Below are 21,622 nucleotides of genomic sequence, written 5' to 3' on the forward strand. Positions count from 1 at the left end.
TCTCTTTCTCGCTCTTCTTCTGTCCACTCGCCTCCCCTCACGTCTCGCTCTTGCCTCCTCTATCGGCATCTCCGTTGCCTTTCTCGGACGGCCGTCGATCATTTACCCCTATGCGATTTAATTATTGTGCCTTTGGTAGGATTAACTTTAAATGCAGATAAATTTACGATAATGGAGCTTAAGTGAAGAGGGGGAGAACAAAGAAGATGGAACGGAGGTGACGGGGAAAGAAACTGGAAGTATCGAAGGAGTTTTCTTATCTCCGAATGGTTTTCCAAAGTAGTTTAGAGTAAGGGTTCGAGTTGGATGAGAGCCGTTGAAGAAAGAAAAAAACAATAAACAAATTACCATAAATATTAAAACTCGAAACGAACGATTGACACGATACAAATTAAAGCTGTTTTTATCTGTCCAGACCAGCGATCGTAGGGTCAGAGACGACGCGCGTTCAAGATTCGAAGCGTTGTAGTAAATAACGGTTGCATCAAAATTAGCAAACATCGATACTCGTTATTTTATACTCGCAGACCTCTCTATTGATATTATTATAGGTTTCGGGCGACCTCTGGTAAACGGATGAACAAAAGACCCGGAGTATCGGGGAATCCCGTGGACGATATTCGCGGTAAACGTTGAAAATGGACGGAACTTTGATCCTCGGTGAAGGAAGCGACTACAATGGGGCGAGAAGTTGGGTAATTCGCGCGGTCATCATCTTAATCGGCATTACGCGCAGGCGAGCTGGCGATTGCGCGGGAAAATGCATACAATATGGGAATACGTAAACGCGGGCGCAGCCACCGACGCTGGCCAACGCGGTTCAATCTGATTGCGAACTTAATGAGCGGTATTATGCAACCAGTACTGGAACGGAGCAAAAAACTCCATGAATATTGCAGGATGTAATTGTAAAAGAATATTAACGGTATATTATTACGTGTTAATTATCACAACACATCAATTGTCTGCCTCGTCATAATTTACACTTCGAGCCGTGCCCACTTCTAACGAACGTTGCCGTGGACGTAGCGGCGTCGCTGGGGAGCCGTGGGTAACAGCGGATGAGGTGAAACAAGATTGCGTTTAAAACGTACTTTTATAAATACGATTTATTTTTGTTGGTATTATTTTATTCATAAATACATCCGCCACCTTCTATTTTACTTCGACCGTTAACAGAGGTAATCGCACTAGAGGACACTAGCGTTAGCTCCGCCACTGGACCAGCGTCCTGCGGCGGATCACCCGACGTTCATTCGCGAATTCCTGATATTAATTGCGTTTGTTAAACGTATTAATGGCCATTAATTGTGAACACAACTCTTAGTGCGTGGCAGCGATGGGGAGTGATAAAACAGGAGTGGGAGGAGAAAAAAGGGAGGAAAATCACCATTGCAGCGGGTACGTTGCGTCGTCCACGGCAGAATTTTCTGGCGCATTAAATATTACTTGGCGTCAGCGCGCGGATCATAATTTTCCTTCGTTTCGTCGTAGGGCGTATCTTTCATCCGGCGCAACGCATAACGAATCTCCTATGCCGAGGCTCGGCCGCGATTTCGCGGCTGCGAGAGAACCCGGGCTGCCCTCGCCTTCTTTTTTTTCTGTCTCTTTTCAACGGCCGCTTCTTTTCACCACTGCACGCTCTAAATTCGGTTTGAAGCGGCAGGCAAAACAGTTCCCCGGGTGGTGTTCGTTCGTGAAGTCAAAAAAACTCGCGAAAGAGCCGCGGCTGGCCGAGCAGAGCCGAGCCGAGCCTGGCTGAGCCACACGTGGCCAGACGGGACACAGACACGCCAAGTCGAACAGGCTAAACCCAACCCGTTGTTAGGCTCGCTTTTAAGGCCCCACCGGGCGCCCCGATACTTTCAATTTTAGGCGTCCGCTCTCCGAGTGACCCAAAGAGCTCCGAATTGTTCGGTCGGAGACCGCAGACACTTTTCATTATTTAATATTATCTTTTTACTCTAGTTCAGACAATAACCACGATCTTACGGACTTTGAACCTTTCGTTCGCTTGAAATAATCTCAACGCTATCCAGCCCGGGACAAATTATTTTAAATCTGGTTTTGAAGTCGCTACACTAATTCTACGCTACTTCTTTCCATCCGTGTTCTTCGAACGATGCACGTACATTTTGAGCAAGCATTCGCGAGATTGGGCATCACGGAACGGAAAAGATCGTCGATCGCGTGTCCGAACGACGAGGCGTCTTTAATCGACGCTCGCCCTTTCTCGAGCCACTCGAGCCCAGGCCTCGAGAAAAAAGTACGAGCCGTCGTCTCGAACTTGAAACGAAATAATTGTACCGTGTGGGCGAATGATTTAATTAGTTTGATTCATCGTCGCGCAGGATTGTCCCGCGTTCGCATTTCGTGAAAAACATCCCCCCGTCCAAATACGGATTTAATTTAGTGGCCGTGTCTCGGCCGTGCGATCGTTTCCGCGATAATATCGCGCAACATTGTTGCCTCGCTAATCATCGTAATTAATGCCTGAGACTTCGCCGAGACGTCCGGGATATTACGACGAATCGTTGCTTCTACTGGTAATTATAACCGTGCACAAAGATACTATTTGTTCGCGATGACTTCATTGGAATTATTAGTGGTTCGTTGCTTGTCGTTATCATCTTTCAGGAGCCACGTAGTCTCCAAGAGTTTCCCCCATTATCTATCGCCCTCGTGTTACGGTAGAACCTCGACGGTCGCAGGGGAAACGGGACTGAGAATTCCTGCGAGTATCGATATTCATGGGAGGTACGGAGGTAACCTATTCGATAAGGAGCTCCACTTATGCGGTGTCGCGCGGGATACAACCCAACACGTGGGGCCCAGTTCAGCGATCGAGGACGCAACGAGGAAGGGAAAGTTGCAAGGGTGATCTTCCTATTTGATTTTGAGACTTAATTACTTGATCGCGAATAGTGAAGCTTACACGACTGAAATGGAAGGATACTTAATCTAGTAGAAAATAGTAAGTCGATAAGTGGTACGTAACAAGAATAACGTACAAACGACATAATTATCGACAAATATATCGTTTTAAGTATGTACCGTGAGTAAACGTACGAAACGTTTACGCTAAATACTTTGTATCACCGGAAAGAAAAAAATCCCGTGTTCCCTTTGATCCGTCACTGTTCCAAATCCTCGATGGGCAACGCAAAGTATCATTTGATTACCGCGGGGGTCCTCTTCCTTAGTTCAAACGATGGAGGACGGTAAACAGTAGCGGGGTCTTGCTAATAGCCAAACAGAAGCGACACGCAGCCGCGTTCGCTCGCCGCTTCTGAAACTCTCGACGAGGTTCTCGGCTGCTTTCGCCATTCCTCGTCAACTGTTTTTCTCGGCGACTCCTTAAAGCGTCCTCGTGCCCGTAGGCTGGCTCGACGCCTCGTACAAAGGAAGTGTCAGCGGTGCCGAATAACAACGTCGGCCCGAACCGTCAATGAACCGCCTAATTTCGCGTGACGTGGAACGCGTTTCACGCCCACGCTCACCCTGTATCGATGATTAATACCGAGTCGCGACAAAGCGTTCGTTTATGGTCGATGCGCGCTTTGACGAGTGTGAAACAAGTTTTTCGGTGTTGCCACGATAAGATGGGACCGAGAAGACGAAGGATGACGTGTCCACAACTTGTCCTTGTACAGATAAGAAATGTCTAGTGTATGCGCGCGTGACACCAGGGAAACAGACGCCGAGGTGAAACTAAACTTAAAATAAGGGGGATGATCGACTTATACTATCGCAAAATCGCGTCAAGATTAAGTGTCTAATGGTTACGAGCACGATATTTATATTTGCACGAGCACTCTATGACTCTATACCTATTTCGAAGAAAACGAGAAGAAAAAGCGACGAGGTAAATTCGGGCAATGTACATTTCGCGCGAAATAACTTGTTCGCCGTCCGATCCGTCCCACTCCACCAACAACCCTCACCACCGTTGGCACAACCCTGACGTCTCCCCTAACCCCTCTACAAACCAGCCACCGCCGCCGCCGCCGCCGCCGCCGCCACCACCACCATCGTCTACTCTACCCCACTTTCGTGCCTCCTCCAATGTATTCCTGGCGTTTCGCACTGCAAGGTCAACAAACTTCTCCCCGATAAAAAATAAATGAAACGCAGGACTGTTTGAAATTGTAACAGTGGCAACCTGGAAGAAAGGGGGAGATTGCTCCCGATACTTTAAAGAGGCACGGCTCCTTCCGTTGTCCTTTCCTACCATCCTCGACGGCTTGTCATTTTTCCCATCTCGTTCTTTTTCTCTGTCATCGGTTAAGGCGATTGTCCCGTAGTCACGACTTATCGCCGAGGCAAGACGTACGCCGGTGCTACGACCGCTCGAACCTGTCCGAATTCTATTATGGATAGCGTTGGGTCATCTCGTAAACAATATCCTATTTCGAGGACGTTCTTGGAATGAAAACAAAAACTGTTGACACTTTCGTTCGCCAAATATGTCCAACACGAAACTTTTCCGTAGTCTACAGAGCTACTCGAAATTTTATATCCAGTTCCAAGCTTTTCAACGGACGCGCGTCTTGAAAAATGGCGCGAGACTTTTAATAAAGGGAGCAGCAACCGCGGTGATTCCGCGCAGATTGAGACAGAGAGGCGTGACGGAAACGAACGACGACGTGTTTACACGAACGAACACGCAGTCGTAGAAATATATCTTCTCTAATACAGCAACGTCGAATCGATTAGCGGAACGTGTGGATCGTGCACGGACAAACGGGGGAGGCGAACTTTCCACGTTATGGTCGGGATCGGAAATGCGACGGAAATGTTTACGATCGGTCCGCTACCAGCCATTGCCCCGTCTTTTATCTGCTAATAAGCGCGACTGCTTAATTACCGCTAATCGAAAACGTCGATTGTCGAAGAGAAATCCGTTCCTCGCTGCTAGCGCCAAGAAAACCGGACTTTTAGTCGTAAATACCGTCGGAGAGGTAAATGTCGCTCGGAGATGGGCAGAAATTCTTATCCAGATAGAAGTTCAGATTTTCTTTCTGGAATTTCGAACAACGTCAACCAGAAAAGAGTGAATTGTTCCGATCTTTCGAGAAATACAAGAATCACCGCTCGCGAATGAAAACGATGACGGAACACCGATGATTCCGCTGCTCTTTTCGCATAGGGGCGGTACCGGTTCGTGTTCAGGGCAATTTATTGTTAATTTATGCGGGTGATTCTTTAATTGCGCGCGGATGCTTCAGGAAATGAATCTCAAGCGAGGAGCTAGAGAAACGGGATACGCGTTATACAGGGCGAGGCAGCTAAACTGTTACAGAGCGATAATGTCTGAACTATCGTGGGTACAAAACTCAGTAAATACGGTTGCAATATCCATTTCAGTGTATTCTCTATGGAATTATACGCGCACCTTATGACAAATTATAGTTCCGAGGAGATCCCGACAGACTCGTGCTCGTACAGACACAGACTAATGCGTAAGTATTAGAAAAATTCGTTCGAGTATCGACTTCCTAGTCGCGGACATAATTTCACCGTGCAATATGTGGAATTCATATTAAACCCGATGACCCCGCACTACGTACGCGCCGCAACGAATCCGCTCGATATAAGAACGCAGCTGCGTCCACAGGAAAAGCGTTATTAATCGGAAGAGGAAAAATTCGCCGTTTCCGCGATATCGAACTCCGAAAAGAGAACATACACGTTCGATCGGGAGGAATAATCGAGCATAACCGCGTGATCTCGCGATTACACGTTATTTTATTCACCTCCCCTCATCCTGGCCTCGCGATGCTCGTCGACGCGTCAACGACGTCGAGGAAGGAACGGTTGCACCGAGTGGCGGATGTCGTAAAATTACGGAGGCCGGTGGCGTTAAAATCGAGAGATTCCGAACTCCGCCGGCTACACTGTTGGAAATTATACATCGTCACGCGAACCGCTAGTCTCTGCTAAGACGCTAACGCGGCTGTTTCTAGAGCGGATTTAACGGGCCATGTAGGACCCGGGGAGAACAAAAAGTGAATGGTAATACGCGACGAAGGATGTTATAATGGAACCCGACGACCAACACGCCCGTCTCGTGGTCCACTTTTTGCAACGTCGTATGAGCTCTCGATCTGTTTCGAGTTCCCTCCGCGGTCCCTCGGTCGCGAGCTTCGTTTCGAGACGCTCGCGACGGATCGTTGCGAGTTCTTTGCGAATTTTCCAGCAGCGCGAGATTCAATTCGCCTGGTATCTCCGTCGCTTTCTCGTCTGCTAACTTGGAACTCGATGCCGAGTCTCGTTTTTGACGACGTTTTTTTACGCCTTGCTCCATCTACTACTACCTTTCGCGACGTTTCGCGATGTCCCGATATTATCAAATTCTGCATTCATGGACGCGCGAGTGTACGTTAGAAACGGCTTATCGGAGAATTGTGGATCGCGTTAGCCATTAAAATTAAGTTGGTAGAGAGTGGCTGGCGATTCGTTAGATGGGATTTGCGAATATTATTATTATCTGGAGACGATCGCGTCCGAAAATGAGAGAGAGGAGAAAAGGCGAGGATCGCGGGTAGTCGATCGTAGGTAAAAATGAGCGTATCCCGGTGATTAGCCGGCGCTAGGCGTTAACGTTGCTCCGGAGCAGGTTTGGCGGGGCCGGTGCGAGCGAGAGAGGGTGAACGCGAGCGTGTGCAAGCGCGCGCGAGTACATAGCATCGGGTACGGGCGAGCCGAGCGAGCGATCGTGGAACGGAGAAAGAGTAAGCGGTCCCGGCAAACAAGAAGCGAGCCGCAATGCATTCGCTCTACTCGCTAGATATAAATACGCGACAGAGGGCAAGGAACCAACCACGCCTGCACCGACAGCTACTGCCTAACGACACGGACACGCACACGCGGTCGCTCATTGTGATAAAGCAGAAGAAGGAGCAGAGAGAAAGAGAGAAATGAGCGGACGAGTGAAAGGAGGACGAGGGAAGAGGGAAAGAAGACGAAGAGTCGGCGGAGGGGCGGCGCGGAGGGACGATGAGGGACTGCGGAGGGGGTGGAGGAGAGGAGGAGAGGAGGAGAGGAGAGAGGTTGACAGAGAGGGAAGCGAAAGAGAGGTGTAGGCTGGCTCTCCGAGGCTGCTGCGTTCGTTCATGCGCCCATCCGCGCGTTGGAAGTTGGGACGAATGTGGCCGGTCGAGTCTCTAGAAGACGCAGCCAAATATTGCATCCTCGGATAAATATAGGCGGCCACGGCTGCACCAGCCCGCGCTGCTAACGCGCACTTTTCTTCGCTGCTCGTCTTTGGGACGGCGCGCAGCCATCTAGCCACCGACGGCATTCCTCCTGCGGCCTCTCCGTCGCTCTCTATCTGCTTCTCGCTCTATCTTCCTCTCTCTCTCTCATTCTCTCTTTCCATGTGCGAGAGCGATCGTTAAATTCGTTTCGTGGCCGAGAACTTCGGCCGGCACGTTGCCCCGGTGCTTTCCATTCTTCTTCTTGCTCGTTTTCTTCTTGCTTCTAGCTTCGCGCTCTTTCGTTCTTTTACACCGAAATATCTGTACGTAATGGGAATCGGTCGGCATGGGACGCTCGCTCACCGTACTGGGTTCACGCGCATTTCACAGAAAACGAGCCCTTCATCGCGAACTTGCACGCCGACTGAAATATAGGGAACTCGAAAGTTTTGTACTTTTAATCTACTATCTATGCGGTTGAAAGAAGGAGGAACAAGATAATTCTCTGCTGCAAATAATTACCCGCAAATTTAGAGTAAAAGCATCGAGGACTTTCGAAAATGTACGCTCTCACAAGTAATAAAAATTCTATAGAACGAACGAGATCGACTCTCGTCGGACTCGTCTGCTACCCCAGTACGATCGGAAGCTTATAAAGCTGGGAAGATGCGTTCGGATCGCGCTGTGTTATCGTGTCGGCGATAACTCGCAATCGGGTTGGTACAACGATGCATTGTCGAGTACAGGGAACGTTACGATACACAGATTTCTCCCGATATTCGATTAATGGATTATACACCGGAAGACGATTTTACTCCGATTCGGAGAAACGTGTAAAACGATACGGAAGGATCGTTGAAGTAGCGGAAGGGGTGAAAGAGCAACACTTAGGAGTATCATGGGGGATGCGGAATTTAGAACGACGCAGGTTTGGTAGAGCAAACACGTGTGTTTACAGGCAGGAGAAATGATGTATAGATTAGGTCGTGTGTATTCCACGTCGTCGCGAAAACTCGTGAAATTTTCCCGGAAAAGGAAGCGAATCGGTTAGTGTCGGATTACAGATAGCGAACTGACACCGTTCAAACAGGGTTTCGATTGGAACGCGCGGGCAGGATAACGTCATTCTTTGTGCTCGAGCACACAGTCGATTCGAGCAAAGCGCAGCAGCCGCTTTGTTTTCGCAGCAGGCGTAACCTTCGAGCTGGCGGGCGGCCGGCCGCGAGCCGAGCAGAGCGAGCGTGTCGAGCTGAGATGCACGTGGCCACAGGCATAGTCAGTGAAAATCATCGTGCGCGGACATTGGGTGGCGGGAAACGTGCGTGACACGGGTGTACGGAGGGAGGCCCTAATCAACCTAGCGCGTGAACCTAACCTAACGCAGCGTCGGGGAAGGCGGCGTGTCGTCGTCCCGCGGCGGAGGCGGTGGCGGCGGCAGGGACGGGGACGGAGGAGGCGGCGGGGACAGCCGGCGGGAGAGAAGAGACGGTTATCGCGGAAGTTCGGCAATTATAGGTGCCGAGTCGCTTTTTTTTCGACGACTGATATTGATTTGGGAGAGGTAGTTCGTATTCGTGGCACGAGCATACCTTGTGACTCGCAGAGGCGGCCGGCAGCGCGATGCATCACGGCGCAGCGCGCATCGAGGGGTACATCGGCCGGGGAGTAGTGAGACGGGGGAGGGGCGAGAGGTGTCAGGGGGAGGAAAGGCGACTAGAAGATCCCCCACCACGTTCGTACCTCTCCGCCGAAACTACCCCCACCGTGGGACTCGATGTCCCCTTCTCGACACCGGTATCGAATCCCTTCCACATCCATCCAACGGACATAACTTCCTCGCTCCGACTCCTCTCGGTCCTCTCCCTTCTTCAACCTCCGCGCTTATTCTCCCACTCTGTCTCCCGCACGCGGTGTATCCTCTCCTCCGTGTCTCGTTCTCCTCCGACGCGGTCACCGCCGCCACCACCCTTGGTCCTGTCCGCCAGGGGCGGAAGTTTCGCCGCCCGCGGATCCGCGCGCCGATTTTTTCAACGATCGCGATGAAAAATTGACTCGCACTCGAGACAAACAAAAGGAACATTCGTCTATCGCGTTTTCCTTTAGACGACTTTTTTTCGAATGTTGCGAAGAGAGCGTTGATAGCATCCTTCCTGCGAGATCGACGCGCGAAAAGTAGCAATTTTCGAAAATTGCAAGGGACGGTCACCCTCTAGCCCTCCTCGAGCGAAACCCGCCGGACCCTCGGGACCAGGATCCTGTAATTGACTCGCGAACAAAGTATAAATCCGGTACCATCCAATTAACGACGAGATCAAGAACTCGTTGACCGGCAATCGTCTGCATGCGAACATCCGTTCAAAATTTTGTCTGTCACGCTACCTCAATTTAACTGGTACCAGCGTCCCGCAGAGTGGTCGGGCCACACGATGGAGATGCTCACTTCTACAAAATTTACTCCAAAAATCGTTTTACCCATTACCAACCGTGTCTCTACATCCTTTGAAATCTTTAAGCTAAATCTGTATGGTAGATACTGAAATGAGGGAAGATGCCAAATTTCAAGGATCTTTTCGTAAATCACTGTCAACGAAATCAGTCATAAAATGATAAATTTTTGTGAAAATCGATTCGTAGTCAAACACGTTATTATTATTCCCAACGATTCGTCGTATATCTGAATCTAATCCGAACGACCGATTCGATGGAAGACTGGTCTTGAAGTAGTTTTAGTGTTAAAGTTTAATTGCAGTAATTGTAGATCAAGAGTCGACATGTTAACGATATTCTACACACTCGTGGGGCTTTTTAATCGATGATAAATTAATTGAAAGGAGAGTGTCGACGTAAAATGAAGTGCTAGGAGGGTCTCCCGCCTCGATCACGGTACGAGAGAACGAACGTGTGCAATAGCGCGACGTAGGAGCCCCCGGAGTCGCGTGAATCCGCCCCTGCCACCATCACCACTCGCCCGACGCCGGCACCTTCTCCGCTCGTCCTCTCCCGACGACGGTGTCTACCATCCCAAACCCAACCCGAACCAGTCCAGAAATCCCCACTCCGCGGCCGCGCACCGCGGCGACGGAAGTGTGGCAACGCTGCAGCTCGCCAGTGTCTCGGTCTTGGCGAGTTACTCGGGGGGGCTCAGGCCGAGTCTACCGAGTTTGTGTCTACCGGCGCGGGTAACCCGAAAGCGAGTGTGCCGAGGATTAAAGTCGCGGGCCTCTTGCCGGCACGCGAGACCGTCTCGCTGCTCGAAGGCCATAAACGGATTGAACGTAAATATCGAGAAGGGAGGACACCGGCGGTACGGCGGAGAGGAGAAGTTTTCCAAAAGTTTTTCACGGCCGCGCGGAACCAGAACGATCACAGGAGGGATCGCGACGTTTAAAGAGAAGAATTTAAAAAAAATCGCACGCACACGCGAAAGAAAAAAGAAAAAAAAAACAAGCCAACGATCGGGACACGTTTCGCGCGTTTGTCGTTCATCCGCGTCATCTTTGCCCGCCGCCCGTGATAACGCGAACGTGCGTCGCGTCGAATTCTACATGCGTTGTATACGTAACCACCCGCGTACATATACAAGCATATATATATAAAGATACGATACGAAGATACGTAATATACGTATCATCTATAGTATAAAATAATAAATACACGGTGATCCACGCGCGACCAAAAACAGTGTAAATGGCGCTCTCCGCACAGAACCAGTCGACGTCGTACGTGAACTTGTATTACTCGATCGTCCAGCGTGCGGCGACACGCTACTTTAAGGAATATTACAACTCCGGTGAGTACCCGCCGTGAGTCATTCATGGGACTGCGCGCTGTTGACGTTTGATCCGTTGATCGTCGTTTACTTGTTCGTTGTTCCTTCCGATTCGTCATCGATTCGAATCGAAATCGCGCACGCAGCCGCTTGGCCACCTGTGCGTCGTCCACGTTTTGCCAAAACGACGACGTCGTCGCAAGCGCGCGCTGTGTGTACGCGCGGTTTCGAATTTTCCCGCCCTCCCTCCTTCCAGGCTGTTGGTCTCTCTTACACGCACACACGTCCTCGCCCCGTATCTCTCTCCCTCCTGATGCACCACCTCCTTCGCAATGTACACACGCGTGCATACACATAGAACGTGCAGAGAGTACATACGTGAAACGGGCAGACAGTTGAGCCGGCACCCACTAGCAGAAGTGCTCTTCCGACACCGATTAAAACACGCCGCTGGCTAGACACGTGCCCGGTTCTAAACTCGTGTGCGCTCCACGCACGCTACCGCGAACCACGCCGAGCGTCGTCAGCCGTCGTGAAAACAGTGCTCGAGCTCGTGGCTGTGTGTCGCGCTAAACGCGTCCGATTCTTCTCGTCCGATCGCTACCAAAGTTGCGCTGGACAAGGTCAAGAGCTTGGACGGATGATCGTCGATGCGTCGCGTTGTCAAAAAAGTTGTCTCCGTTGAGGGTGCCCGATATCCTTATCTTGATTCCAATTTTGCATAACGAATGAAAGATAACCGTCTTCCCGTTGCGCGTTTGATCAAAATTAAAATTCGACTTATAACGCGACCAAAACTGCAAATACTCGGTAACGCACGAATGGATAAAACGATGGTAGATCAAAGCAACTGGTTTATTCGTAGAACGGAGTATGTTTAAAAGTAATAGCGTAAACAAACTCTCTTGGGGTACTCTCTCGAGATAACAATAACTTTCTATATTTCGATTCCTCATTTCTCATCCGTGGACAGCTGAGAACTCGATCGCGCGGTTCAAGTTCTTCGAGAGGACCGTATGGTAGAACAGAAGGCGGTCAATGCGAAGAAACACAACAACAGAATGCTTAGTTAGGAGAGTGGGACGGGAGTGTTCGGGGGTCCATGAATCGTGAAAGATAAAGAAAGGAACGACAAGGGGAACCCGTGGAGAATCTCGGTATCCGTCGTCCGTTGCGATCGTCTGCTCGAGCGATTTGCAAAACGCGCGAGAGGAAAAAGTGAGAGAAGGGAGAGATAGACAGCGAACGAGAGAAGAGAGGAGTGGGAGGTAGATAGAAACGGAAGGAAAGAGAGAACCAATGGACGAACGAGAGTGCGAGCAGGACGGTATGCTGATCCGCAAAATACGGTCTCGTTACTATCGTCGGCGTTGGGTCATCTAATCGCCTCTGAAATTATCGTCTCGCCAGTGCAGAGTGACGAAACGCTCTCTCCGGGAGAAATAAGTTTTTCGTGAGTAGCGAAGTGTGCTGTACCTTTCCACGTTTGTACCTCACGTTTTAATACGTTTCGACGATATATAGAGGCACGAACCAATAGTATCGCTACTTTGCACGTTGATAATAATGTAAACGAGCTACTATTTCCTTCTCGACAAGGTTTAGCAATTCGTTGCTTCGAAACCAAACATTCTAATCGAACTCTTTTTGTACTCCAACTCTGGAGATACAAGAATTGATTTCTATTAGGTACATCGAGTTATTGCGTGTAGTTGTTACATTTCTAATCTAACTACCGGATCAATTGTATCTTGTTGTAGCTATTACGATTGTATGAACAAAAAAGAATAAGGAAAAACTGAATATCGTCGAGAGGTGCAGCACTCTTCATCTACGCTCTGGTGTTTGTGCGACGATTTCTCTCGCGATTCTTTCGGATACCGATCGTTCCGATCGAGTTAACGCGTCGCAGCCAGCCGCGTGCGTGCACGCTCGTGTCCGCCGGCGTCGATTCGCGACCACACAGGTCTGGTCAAGGTGAACATTCGCTGATGGAGGAGAACTTGCGACGATCGTGCCGCTCGTGACCGAGAAAACGGGCCCTCGCGTGAGATCGACTGTGCCCAACGATGATCGGCGATCGAGAATACCAGCTGGGGATGAGCAGAATTATAGCTAATAAATTTTCCTTGTTGTTTTTCTAACAGATTACAAGTGTATCTGATAATTATAGAAATTGTACGAGTATAATACTAAACAGAATTTAAACTTCGTTGGCTCCTTTCTCATTCGAAATTTGTACGTAGACGAAAATTTTGCTCATCTTTCATACGAGCTGCCGATCGAGAACGTTGGATCGTGAGAGAATCCGCTCCGTATTAGCTACCGTAGACGTGAACAACGAGATCAGTGACCAGTTGCGTACACGATACTTTTTGCAGGCAAATAGTGTTATCCAAGACTGTCGAACAAACGAATCGCGATCGGAAGAGTCTGCTCGAGTGTTGATTACTAACGATTGTCGCTTAAACATCCGGTCGTGTTTGCATATCCTCGAGGCTCGCGTGTTCCGTCTCAACCCTTCGTACATTTTTTAAATACGAGCAACTAGCGAAGTCGAAACAATTTTAACGGTGGGAAATTGAATCTTCTTCAATCATAATTTTAATGAAAACTTTATACGATGTACTCGAGAGGGTACACGTTGAAATTCAAACTTTCCGCGCAACATGGTTTCCTAGTTGAAACTTCTCAAAATTCGGCCTATTTTTAGAGGGTCAGGGTAGTTTACGCCTTAATGCTCGCTTTGTTCTGCGGCGCGACCGGTGGTTTCAAGAGTGCGAAACCACCGGCGTTGAAACGTTGTTTACGCGCGTGATAGTTTGCCAACCGGGAGCAACAACTTTGCTACCGACGACGGGACATCAACGTCCGTCGAGCCTCGAGGAACGATGCGCACCTGATGCAGAGATCTATCCGCAGAGACGGGAATGAAACGGCGCGGGCGCACATTGATTCTCTTGTTTCCGTTCTATGAAGCGTCGAATTGTAATCTAGTTTGAAACAAAAAAAAAAAAAAAGAATGAGAGAGGGAGGAGGGTGGCCTATCGAGCGGCAAGAGCGAACGTTATCTCTGCTGTAGGTTTATCGCGATATTTCTCTTCGGCATCGTCATCGAAACAGGATCATTTTCGCTGGTTGACATGACGAGGATATCGGCTGGTGATCCCGGGATCGTTATTGGACAGTATAAAGTCAATCGCGCCGAATAAAACGATTGGTTTTCGTTTAGCCCCGCTGAACCGGCTTTCCAACTTGGACCCACCGGAGCTACACATGATCGGTCTGTGGAACTTTGCTTATTTCAGAGGTACTTATCACGCTAAACTTTTCGATCGATATCGTACGACGATCGTTCCTCGTTTTCTCGACGAATGGACGCGCGATAGTTGGCGACACTTTTGCAGCTCCTATTCGAGACTTTACACGATATGTTGTGACATCAGAAATACGTTTAGGAGACCCTGTCCCTTTGGATATTTGCTCTGCTTCTTCATTTTTGCCTGAGTTTATCAGGTCATCTCGTAAGTTCGTATCGCAGATGGGGAAAGATTGTAAAAAGACAGGGTGATTACGTTCTTTTCAAAACATTTAAATTGTCGTTGAGCGGTAGTGGTTACACGTATAATTAAATTTAATAACATTTTAATACCGTCTCGGTAATAGACAACAAAGTATTAGCGTTGATTCGAACAGTAACACTAATATAATTTCCCTTCTCGCGTTTCTCATCTACTTTCCTGCCGTTCCGCGATAGTTTGCAAGGAAAACATGAAATTTGGCGCAGGTGCGTTCGGTAGCCGCGTATCGAAATCGAGAAAACTCGATCCGCTACAAACTAATCCCGCGGAAAGTTCAACGACAAAACGCTGGCAGCTTTTTTCGTTGAATAACTCGCGGCGACGCGAGCTTATATTTGGAGAATAAACGACGACGGGTTTATCGTGTGACTTCTGACGATAAGAGCGCGAGCGTTGCTCCGTATCAACGGGAACGTTAAGAATCGACGCGGGAGAACAGGCCTGTGTTTGCGCGCGGAAAATCTGCGATCGCTCGATGAGGAGACCGATTCAGAGTTTCTCGCGGGATTCTGTTGTTCACGGACGTCGTGGATCCCGGCGAGAACGGCTCGCTAGGCTACTGCGAGCCGAACGGAATAAATCGTTGATTTATCTTCGTTCGTACGGTGCCAAGACTCTATCCGCTTCCATGATCTCGCTTAACCTCGCCCGGATTGAAAGTCGATGCGCGCCGCGACGACTGCTGCTCTTGTATTTTTTTTTTTTTTATTTCCCCCTTTTAACGACTTTGTTCGTCATATTCAACAATGAATAACGGAACGCGAGTTCGGGAAACGTTTCATTACGTGGTGTAGCGAGGCGAGAGGACGGAGTTCAGCGGACAAGACTGTCGCGGGGATGACTGGTGTCAATTGGAACATTTTTGATAAAATGCCGTGACTTCATTTTATACCCTATCCGTTTGGTAATGGGCTTCAATTACAGCCAGACCATCAAAGTTCTCTTAAACGTACCGGGGGTTCCTGGTGTCAGAAGTAGACCGCGGATGTTTATGCAGTTGTAGCAAATGAAAATGAAATATCAACGATAATATACATGTTACACCGTTCGGAACATAAAACATACTTTCATTTAAGTTTCAATTATTTTTCTGCCGTAACTTGGGTCGGGACAGCATCGAAAATAAATAATTGCAGTAGCGTCAGCCACCGTGAATAAGGCTTGCTCATCTTCGGTTCGAAGTAGTCCAAAGACGCGATCGATGGCGAACGAGGGTCTGGCTCGTCGTAGAGCGTCGGTGGACGGGCACAAGTATTAAAAAACAAAGCGTCTACGGGGTCGGAATAATAAAAGATGGGACAAAGCCGAAAAAAAGAATAAAATAAAACTCGCGCGACGGTTTCGGGCTTCGCTCAATGCGTACTACACGGGGCTAGCACCGTTAACAGCGGCGCCCCGTCTCGTTTCTGTCTATTTTTCTGAAAACAAACATTCGATCTGACGAGCTCTATAACACCGATGGAATACTAGAGAAGGACCACTCGTTCCTCGAGCACCCTTCGCGCCGCCATCGCGGAAAGTTATGTTTTTGTTGCGCTCGATTCGTGTTTTTTCGTCTCTTTGGCTTCTGCGCCGCCGCTACGCCGGGTCCCTACGGCGCTCGATACGAAAATGGGCCGCAGGTATTCCCTCTGACACTCGATAAATAGCGGGGAATGTTTGCTCTTGCAAATGAATGTTTTCCGCGAGCCCCCGCGAGTGATTTTAACTCCTGAGTGTGCGTCCTGCCAATACGGTTTTTCCCCCTCGCTCTGTCCGACCCCTCAAAACGTAGTCGATGGAGAACAAACCGACGTCCTCGAACTAATCCGCGACAATCCAACGTCGCCGAGGGCTGTGGACCGCGAGTTCCTCGGGACGTCACTAGAAACATCCTAAGTTGGGTTCCTTGGTCAGATATGCGGTGAAACCTCGATTATTATTCAAATGCCGCGAGGATCGAGGCTAACGGAGAGGGAGGTGGTCTCTAAGCAACAAGTAAGGCAGAAGTAGTGGCACTATTATACATTTCTGCTGTACGAGCAACGTTCAACGAGGTGTCGATGATTCTACGATCGATGCTTCCTGCGAAGCATCTTCTCTCCTAAGTGCCCCGAACTTAAGGAGAGAAGTCTCCTTGGAAAATTATAGCTGTAGTGTCGTGTAGCGAAAAGAGTTGGAAAAAAAATGTTCGCGCATCCACGATGGCTCGCCCTCTTAAATATCCTCGTAACCATCGACTGGGTTCGCAAACCGCCGAGCACGGGCGTAATGTTATTCGATTCCCTACCTATTTACGGAGTTTCATTGAGATCGACTCTGAATAGCGCATGTGGTCCCCTCGTTGGTACACCGGACGCGACGCGGCTCATTCCCATTTGGAATCGACGGAGGATCGGTTATTTCGTCGCGTCCTTGCGCAGCCACGGCGAGTCCGTTCGCAGCACCGTTTAAGATTCTCCGGGAACGCGGCTGATTTAATCGTACGCGGATAACAATACCCGCGGCTGCACGCGACTGGGCATATTGAACTTTCGCGTCGTGAGAAGAAATAGAAATGGCCGTTTAGCCGATAACGCCCCGACTGTTCGCCGGCTGGGAAGGCGCGAGATATCTTCGTTACTTTTTGTTTTTCTCTCGTTGAAAGGAGCAGTCGAGAGGCGACTCGATCGTAACACCTGCAAGACGAATAAGCGAGGGGTAATATCGGATTCGTGGGAAATTATCAGTTGTCTCGCGAGCAGGATATCGCTTCGTTGTATCGATAGATGAATGGATGTTTATGCGCTTATGGCTGATGAAAGTATAGATGAATGGATAAGAATGTACACAAGTTCAAAAATACATATACGAGACATCAACGGTGACACTCGTATCGAATGTTTATTTTACATAATAAATAAATGTGGAGTCTAAAGTTATGGATGATTTTGTTAACGTCTACCTCTCCGAGGAAGGAAATGCGTGAAACCATGGGTGTTTTTAAGTTTTTGAGTATATACCGAATTGCTTAATTAGAGGGCCAAGTAGGACACGGAATCCGTGGGTGCCTATGAAAACCGAAAGGTTAAGGTACTACCGGAACCCTCGAATCTCGCTGCGTTGAACGCCTTAGGATAGCCTAATTAACGAGGGTGTCGCAACGAGAGAAAAAGGAGAGTGGCATCGTTACCTCGTTGGGACCGAATTTTGCTCAAGTCGTGCACTCGCGGGGTCGTCGAACCGGGTATATCGGAACTTTCGCGTTGTTGGGAGAAGTAGAAAAGGTAGTTCATCGATAACTTTTTACCGTCTCCGTTTGCTCCATTTTTTGGAGGAATTCGCGAGACGGGTTAATCCTGCGAGAAGTCCCGAAGCGTTTCACGTAGAAATTCCGTCCATCTGCATTCGATGACGCGTTCTTTAAACTCCCTTTACTTCCAATAAAAGCGGGAAAGTACGAGGTCTGTAGTCGAGTAAGCCATTCATTCCCGGCAGTCGAGATATCTCGTAGTTTGCGCTACAAGTTGAGTTAGGAATTATTAGAAAGGATGAAAGAAGATTTTATACAATAATATTTTTTCTCTAAAACTGCCAATTTAATCTTTAAATTAGATTACTACGTCCGTATCGAATCTTTGCGGTCAGAATATTCTAAAGTAGTGGATGGGTTAAACGTGGATCACGTTGATAATCCTTGAAACATTTGGCAATTTTTGTAAATTGTAAAATCTTTACTGTGAAATACTATCTACCTGACCGACGTCCTCTTTCTATTTCTATCGAACTACAATGACGAAAGATAAAGGAGCGTTTACATGTAACAACAACCGACTTACTCCGATCGAATTCTGTACAAACAGAAATCTGACCTCGTCCAGTTCAGAGACGTACACGCGCACACGCGTGAGCTATCGCGGATTGAGACTCGCAACACCCGAGACGAAACGATGATTTACAAGGAATCATTCATAAGTCCCTTTTAATGTCGGAACGATCGCACGTAGCCGGCTAAGTTTAGCGATAAAACGGCGCCAGAATGCGTCTATTGTTCGGAGCTTTCGCGAAAGCTCGAGAAAAGTCCGCGCGGTGTTAAACGAGCTCGCACGTTGAGCAGCCGATGTTCGGAGTCGGGAAATAAAATATTTGCAATTAACGTCGCCGTATAAATTTTCTAGATAGCGTCGAGTCCACGGGAAAATACAAAGCGTTGACCTTTGATACGGATACTCTTGCTTAGAGACCGGCGTAGACTTTGATACTTTAGGTTACGCGAGAATTCTCTGCACGAGTGTCGACGAGTAGAGAGGGTTGCTCGAGCGAGGGTGTAGTAGAGACGAAGACATGCTGCGTAGAGTTGGAACCTTATTTATTGCAAGAAATCGAACTTGAAATTTATTAGGTTACAACAACCCTTATCCTCGCAACCTTGTCGAGAGACGTCGCGGTCCCGCGTTTCGCGTTCTTCTGCGATGCAACGATAGGAAGACGTGTTTTCGCAACTTGGAGCAACACGTACAGGAGCCACGGTTGCCGTCGCTTTAACGCTCATGAAAACTTTATGAGAAGATTAAGGTCAGTTTATCGCAGCGATCCCGCGATCGCGACTTCGGTGACGAAATTCGCTCTATGCAAATTCATGGTGCTACATCTCGACGAGTCAAGGGTATCTTTGGCCGAAAAAGCGCGGTCATTTTATCATTTTTTTTTTCTTCTTCGAAAGAGAGACGACATTCATTAACTCAAAGCACGATAATCACCACTAGTTTACTAGACATTTGCCGAGACTTTGTTTAACGCTAGGTTAACGAAAATTCCTCGTCAGGTCTCTATTACCGAAATAGCACTTTCATAAGTGAAGTCGATTTACTAGAATTAATTAGAAGACTTGGAGAAAAATGAATTTAGGCAATTTCCTCGTGAAATTCTGAAGATCGACGGAATGATATAAAAGTGGACCAGCAGGATTCAAGATCGTCGAAACAAAGGAAACATCGAGACAACTCGTGCAAAGACAGTGATAGGCAGTTTCTCGAAAGGTAACGATCACCGATACCAACCACTCGAACGGATATTTTCCAGTGCTCGGACGAGCTAGCCACCGCGCTGCAAACAGTTAACACGCGACCGAAACGAAGAGACAAAGGGTGACGCACGTAGCCAGTGGAGTAACGCGTCCTCTATGATGGAATCGTCGCTTCGACGCAAGCTCCTTTCCCTGCTCGAGAGCAGCGATCGGTCTCGCGAAACAAAGAAAAAGATAAACAGAAGAGGGAGGAAATCAGAAAAAAGTTCATTGACGCGTCCGCCCGACCGAGTGAAAGCATCAGGTTTGTCCATTCAATTAACCTCTACCCTGGTAATGCTTGCGCTCTACGTTCGCAATAGGAATGAGTTATTGCATCGGGAATGCGCTTCTGAATCGGCAACCACGGGAGCTTGCATCGTCCGACGCGTGGATTCGCTACCACTTACGGGAGAACCGCGACGAGGGTAGCTTCGAAAGGGTATTGAAAACAAAAATTGCTAATCTTGTTGCAGAGCTGTTCTGATAGCTAGACTGCGGATGTTCATGCAATTTCATATTTTTACGAATAGTGGATTTTCGTGAGTTGAAATAGCAATCTTCCAAGTCCTCAACCTGAACTCTATTGCGATACATCTGTGTGAATTTTAGTGGCCATAAAATTTGTCTTTCTATGAGAAGACATACGTAATATATCCTTTCATCTCGTATAATTAATCTTTCTGCATTGCAGTGTATCGCAAAAGAAAAGGATCTCCTCCCCCGTCGGCCAAATCGTTCTTGTAACAATTAGCAACGTTACCGAATAATCCACCACGCGAATTCGATAACCTTCGGGTGAATAAGTAAAGAGCTCTGGAGCAAAAAAAAATGAGAAACATTCTCCAATCTCCACGCGACGAACAATTTGCCCACAACTGAGGAAATGGGGCGTCTAATATCGGCGAGATCGGGTTTTCTCCTGGACGCAACATCCGATGTTTTCTTTTATTGCACGCATATCGAGACAGCGCCTTCACTTTGAGTGGCCACAAAGTCGCTTTCACTCGGTCAATTAAGCGCCAGCGGACTTTCAAGCAAAGACATTCTAGTTGCTCGCGATTTTGCGAGCGGCTGAACGAACTCGAGTCCCTCGTAAACTCTATCATCCCCCGTAGCTACCGGGGCGTGCTCTTATGCGTCTTGGACTTAATTGGGTCTTCGTTAAGACACGCGAGTCGACGCGCCAATTATCGAAAAAGTAGTCCGATCCGACGCAGTCCCCCACTTCTCGTCATTTAGATCTCGTCGATCAGAATTGTTGCTATGCGACTAATTATGGGGGGAAACAGTTCCGTCGTTATCAAAGATAGCAGGTAATATTCGTGGTATTTTCCGTTTCGAAAAATTAATTAGTTCGTAGTAAAAATAATCTGATGCGACGCAGGCCCCTATTTCTCGTTATTTAGATCCCTTCGATCGGAATTAAAGCTATCCAGCTAATTATAGGAGAAACAAGCATGGCACGAATGTGTTTCGTTACTTTTTAGAGTTTCGTCGATATCGACGACAGTAGATATTACCTAGCCCTGGCAGAAGAAGAAATTAATTACTTGGTAGTAAAAAATACAGTCGAAACAGAGTACGGCAGATTCAAAACTGTTGTTGGAGCTGTTTACAAGCTGATAATTTGATCGTTATTGCGTTTCACTTTGCACGGAGAGGTCTTCTTATCTTTTCTTTTACGACTACATGCCCCAAAGTAATTGCGATAAACGTAGCGATTCGGCGTATATCGCGTAGTAAAATTTAACCGAATATTTGTACAGGGTTATCCGCAGCGAACAGGGGAATCTCTTCTCTAAATGAAAATACAAAGTACCCCCTTAATTTCGTGGAAGGAGGGATTTCGCGTGCCCCCCCCCAGGTTCCCGCGGTGTTTGTTTATCGTTACAACGAGTGGGATATATTCGCAAAGTTCGGCCTCTTGCGCCGGGCGGGAACACCCTGTATTCCCCGTTGAAGAGTGCAAACAGCTTTCCGTTCGTCGGTGAAAGAGCCTTTCGAATCGATAGCAGACCGTCGGAATCCTGACACATTTCGCAAATAC

General features: G+C 48.2%; 1 protein-coding gene across 2 annotated transcripts in view; it reads left to right on the forward strand.

The window, feature by feature from the left end:
• Positions 1–9,803: 9,803 nt before the first annotated feature.
• Positions 9,804–21,622, forward strand: part of LOC128876361 (myeloid zinc finger 1-like) — a 29,492-nt gene continuing 17,673 nt past the window's right edge. For both annotated transcript variants that reach the window (XM_054122671.1, XM_054122672.1), the window contains exon 1: positions 9,804–10,989. In XM_054122671.1, the coding sequence (XP_053978646.1) occupies positions 10,887–10,989 (103 nt within the window). In that variant the 5' untranslated portion in view covers positions 9,804–10,886. The remainder of the gene's footprint in view (positions 10,990–21,622) is intronic.

Source organism: Hylaeus volcanicus, chromosome 5 (assembly GCF_026283585.1).
Source record: "Hylaeus volcanicus isolate JK05 chromosome 5, UHH_iyHylVolc1.0_haploid, whole genome shotgun sequence".
In the NCBI taxonomy this organism is placed as follows: domain Eukaryota; kingdom Metazoa; phylum Arthropoda; class Insecta; order Hymenoptera; family Colletidae; genus Hylaeus; species Hylaeus volcanicus.